Below are 5000 nucleotides of genomic sequence, written 5' to 3'. Positions count from 1 at the left end.
GTGTGTGTGTGTGTGTGTGTGTGTGTGTGTGTGTGTGTGTATGTGTGTGTGTGTGTGTGTGTGTGTGTGTGTGTGTGTGTGTGTGTGTGTGTGAGTGTGTGTGTATGTGTGACGGAGTGATTGAGTTTGTGTTACTGTTTGTCGATTTCTTACGTGAGCCTTGATGGCTTCTCCTCTTGTATAAGCTTAATTTAAAGCTTGGAAGACAGAAAATAATGAATTAAAAGTGCAAAAGTGGTTACAGTGTTGAGAAATAATGTTAGATACCAAGTTGAGTTATCCCTCTTCATCACAGTTAAAAGAAACGCACCTCTTGTCACGCAAAATCTTGAACTGTGATCCTTTTACTACCCCTACCCCCTACCCATTCTCCAGAAAAGAGTGCATATTATCTTCCAAATAGAAAGGCACGGTAATCAGATGATCAAAAACTTCAGAACAGAAATAGGAAGCAAAAAAAAAAAACACCCAACAGAGTGATTTAACTGGTGAATTCAGAAAAAAACACCTTTTTACTCATTTTATAAGCTGAATTTAAAGCTTGGAAGACAAACAAATATAAATTAAAAATGCTAAAGTGGTGACAGTGTTTAGAAATAGTGTTAGATACCAAGTTGAGTTATCACTCTTTATCACAGTTAAAAGAAACACCTTTTGTCGCGCAAAATCTTGAACTGTGATGCTTTTACTACCCCCACCCCCTACCCATTTTTCAGAAAAGAGTGCATATTATCTTACTTGACCAAAATTTCAACCAATTTGGTTGAAAAATGAGGGCGTGACAGTGCCGCCTCAACTTTCACGAAAAGCCGGATATGACGTCAACAAAGACATTTATCAAAAAAATGAAAAAAAACGTTCGGGGATATCATACCCAGGAACTTTCATGTCAAATTTCATAAAGATCGGTCCAGTAGTTTGGTCTGAATCGCTCTACACGCACGCACGCACGCACACACACACACACACACACACACACACACACACACACACACACACACACACACACACACACACACATACACCACGACCCTCGTCTCGATTCCCCCCTCGATGTTAAAACATTTAATCATAACTTGACTAAATGTAAAAAGAAGGAAACATCTGCTCGCAGTGGAATTTTCTGAATATACAAACAGTTTTAAAGCGATATTCTCCATTGCAGCCAGCGACTATGATGATGATGCCAGCAGCCGAAGGTGACCCGCTTCCCTACAAGGGTTTTGTAATGGAGATTCTCCATGAACTAAGTCTTCGTCTCAATTTCAGGTATGCTAGAGACTGAACGTATAGTTGCAGCAGCCTCGAGAGCACCCAAGGCTAAATGTCGTTCTGTGTCACGTGTTTCGGTGTGCAGAAAAAAGCTAGATCACATAATACACAAGGAATATCTTGGTAATTTGTCTGAATGTTAGGTATGCTAGAGACTGAACGTCTCAATTTCAGGTATGCTAGAGACTGAACGTCTCAATTTCAGGTATGCTAGAGACTGAACATATAGTTGCAGCAGCCTCGAGAGCACTCAAGGCTAAATGTCGTTCTGTGTCACGTGTTTCGGTGTGCAGAAAAAAGCTAGATCACATAATACACAAGGAATATCGTGGTAATTTGTCTGAATGTTAGGTATGCTAGAGACTGAACGTCTCAATTTCAGGTATGCTAGAGACTGAACATATAGTTGCAGCAGCCTCGAGAGCACTCAAGGCTAAATGTCGTTCTGTGACTTGTCTTTCTGTGGGCAGAAAAAGCTAGATCACACAAGACACAGGGAATATCTTGGTAATTTGTCAATCACTCGACAGGCGCAATAACCTATGCGTTAGAGGACTGGGTGGCCGAGTGGTAACGCACTTGCGCTCGGAAGCGAGAGGTTGCGAGTTCGACCCTGGGTCAGGGCGTTAGCAATTTTCTCCCCCCCTTTCCTAACCTAGGTGGTGGGTTCAAGTGCTAGTCTTTCGGATGAGACGAAAAACAGAGGTCCCTTCGTGTACACTACATTGGGGTGTGCACGTTAAAGATCCCACGATTGACAAAAGGGTCTTTCCTGGCAAAATTGTATAGGCATAGATAAAAAAAAAATTCCACCAAAATACCCGTGTGACTTGAAATATTAGGCCGTGAAAAGTAGGATATGCGCCGAAATGGCTGCGATCTGCTGGTCGATGGGAATGCGTGATGCATTGTGTAAAAACAATTCCATCTCACACGGCATAAATAGATCCCTGCGCCTTGAGTCCGAGTCTGGAGATACGCGCGCGATATAAGACTTCATATAACATAGACGGTTAGATGGTCGTCCTTTACTGTCGAAGGTTCGAGGTTCGAATACCGAGTGCGCCTGCTGGTTTAAAAGTGAAGATTGTTCTGATCTTCCAGGTCAATTTTAGGTGCAGCCCCCCCCCCCCCCCCCTCCCCATTGTGTGTACACGCAAGTACAAGACATTGTACACACGAAAGAGATCCTTTACTCCATGTCAGAGTCCAGTGGGCTATAAAAACATCAAAACACCAAGTACATATCCTCCGAAAACATAGTAGGCTACATGTAGTCCTGTGAGGTTACCCTCATGGAAATTCGGGCTGCTTTCTCAGTCACTGAACGGTCACACACGAAATACAAACCCAAGAAATCCTATCAACTTTGCCAGGTAGTTCAGAATCACCAGGTGTGTTTTGAGAAGTTTTACTGGGAACCTGCAAGGGTATCTCGTGTTAACTATATTGCTTTTCAAAATTGGCGCGGTGGGAACACGGACATAAACATAAAGTTTACTCGTGCCCACGCGTGTACGTAGAGGTTACATGCCGAGTCTCAGTGATTATCAAAAATAATGGTCGAAGTTAGCGGATCATAAAAAATGCGAGCTTCAGCTTCATGACCGCGAACTGAGACCATTATTTTTGATAATCACTGAGACGAGGTATGTAACCTCTTTTATTCCCCCCTCTGCTTCTTTCTCTCTGTAAAGGTGTAGGGCTAGTTATTTGTCGGTAACTTACCCAACAACCAAAATCACTTACCCAACAACGGGCCTGAATCCTCGATAGCTCACATGTTGATGAGTTAGACTTTGAGGGAACTACTTTAGCGATTGAAAAGTTCCGAACGCTCCAATGTACAAAATATACATCTCTAGACCAAACAATACAAACATACTGCATTTAAACTGGCAACTACAGGCTTGAACACATTAATCTCCATATAAAATCTATGAGTTTGGTTGTTTTCTAAATCCAAATCTAACGATCAGTGCAGAGACACTCGCTTTAGATCTCTCATGAGTGCACGCAAACTCCCAAGGCAAGTAACTCGCGTACGACAAGAGTAGTTCCCCTTCCAAATTTTCTGAACTGAGTTGCTTGGACAAGAGACTGCTGCAATCCGACGGTAAGTTTTCGACAATATTTCATTTTATAAACAGATCACACGCAACCAAATGCACACATCGCATCAATTTAAAGAACATACAACGGTTTCATACACTATTTTGCCCCAGAAAACGGAACTTCATACAATTTTTAACGTTGGAACACGGGTGCAAAAGTTCGTCTGCTTGTCCCATTCGAAGAAAGAACATTTCCTAAGCGATACCAAAACATGACCAGAACACACACTATCTGCCTTTACCGGCACAGCAGAATAACAACATAACTGTGTACTTGATTTTAGTCCAAAACAGGGAAACTGACAAGAAGTGTTAACAGAATTGATTGATTTTCCCTGAACTATACAACCGCGCATTATTCAATCGCCAGCGCAGGTAGACTGGTTGATTGATTTGGATTCGATGAAACTTTCGCACAAAAATTCCTCTTTTCTTTGAATAACTGAAGAAAGGAGGAATAAAGAGGTTACATACCTCGTCTCAGTGATTATCAAAAATAATGGTCTCAGTTCGCGGTCATGAAAAAGCTCGCTGAAGCTCGCATTTTTCATGATCCGCTAACTTCGACCATTATTTTTGATAATCACTGAGACTCGGCATGTAACCTCTACATCCCTCCTTTCTTCAGTTATTCAAAGAAAAGAGGAGTTTTTGTGCGAAAGTTTGATCGAATTATATTCACCCAACCAGTCTACCTGCGCATGCGATCGATTAATGCGCGGTTGTATAGTTCCGTGAAAATCATTCAATTTTGTTAACACTTCTTGTCAGTTTCCATGTTTTAAACTAAAACCAAGTACACATGCAGTTATGTTGTCATTCTGCTGTGACGGTAAAGGCAGATAGTGTGTGTTCTGTTCATGTTTTGGTATCGCTCAGGGAAATATTCTTTCCTCGAATGTGACTAGCAGACGAAGTTTTACACCCGTGTTCCAACGTTAAAAACTGTATGAAGTTCAGTTTTCTGGGGCAAAATAGTGTATGAAAAACCGCTGCATGTTCTTTAAGTTGATTAAATGTTTGCAATTGATTGCGTGTGATCTGTTTATAAAATGAAATATTGTTGAAAACTGACCGTCGGATTGCAGTCTTGTCGATGCAGCCGAAATCTGGAAGGGGAACTACGCGTGTCGCTAGACAAAGTATGAGAGTTACTTTTCCTTGGAATCTTGCCAGCGATAAACGATTGTGCACGGCAGATCTGAATTCAGAAAACAACCAAACTCATGGATTTTATATTGAGATTCATGTGTTCAAGCCTGTAGTTGCTGGTTTAAATACGGTATGGTTGTATTGTTTGCACTAGAAATGTATCTTTTGTACTGCTTAGTTCCAGAACAAATTGTGAATGTCCATGTATGCAACTCGTTTGGCTATTTGACATATTAACCTATGTCCCAATGTATAGGCACGGAGGATTTTATGACTATCTTTGTTTTAAATTATGTGTACAACAAACTCTGCAATCACATTTCTTGAAACAATTCATTCACACAATGTTAATGTTATGTTTTCACATCAATTAAAAAAAAAATAAGCAAGAAAAAGACCAATGAAGAAGAATGCCTGAGAAAAAAAAGGTATCAGGCACACACCCACACACACATATGGGTT

At 41.0% G+C, this 5000-nt stretch overlaps 1 protein-coding gene across 2 annotated transcripts in view; it reads left to right on the top strand.

Moving 5' to 3' along the window:
- Nucleotides 1–5000, top strand: part of LOC138950127 (glutamate receptor ionotropic, delta-1-like) — a 19110-nt gene that overhangs the window by 2158 nt on the left and 11952 nt on the right. For both annotated transcript variants that reach the window (XM_070321880.1, XM_070321881.1), the window contains exon 3: nucleotides 1166–1269. In XM_070321880.1, the coding sequence (XP_070177981.1) occupies nucleotides 1166–1269 (104 nt within the window). The remainder of the gene's footprint in view (nucleotides 1–1165; nucleotides 1270–5000) is intronic.

The sequence above is a fragment of the Littorina saxatilis genome, linkage group LG16 (assembly GCF_037325665.1).
Source record: "Littorina saxatilis isolate snail1 linkage group LG16, US_GU_Lsax_2.0, whole genome shotgun sequence".
Classification (NCBI taxonomy): Eukaryota; Metazoa; Mollusca; class Gastropoda; order Littorinimorpha; family Littorinidae; genus Littorina; species Littorina saxatilis.
Note: the sequence above shows the minus strand (reverse complement) of the source record. Positions and strands in the feature narration are given on the sequence as shown.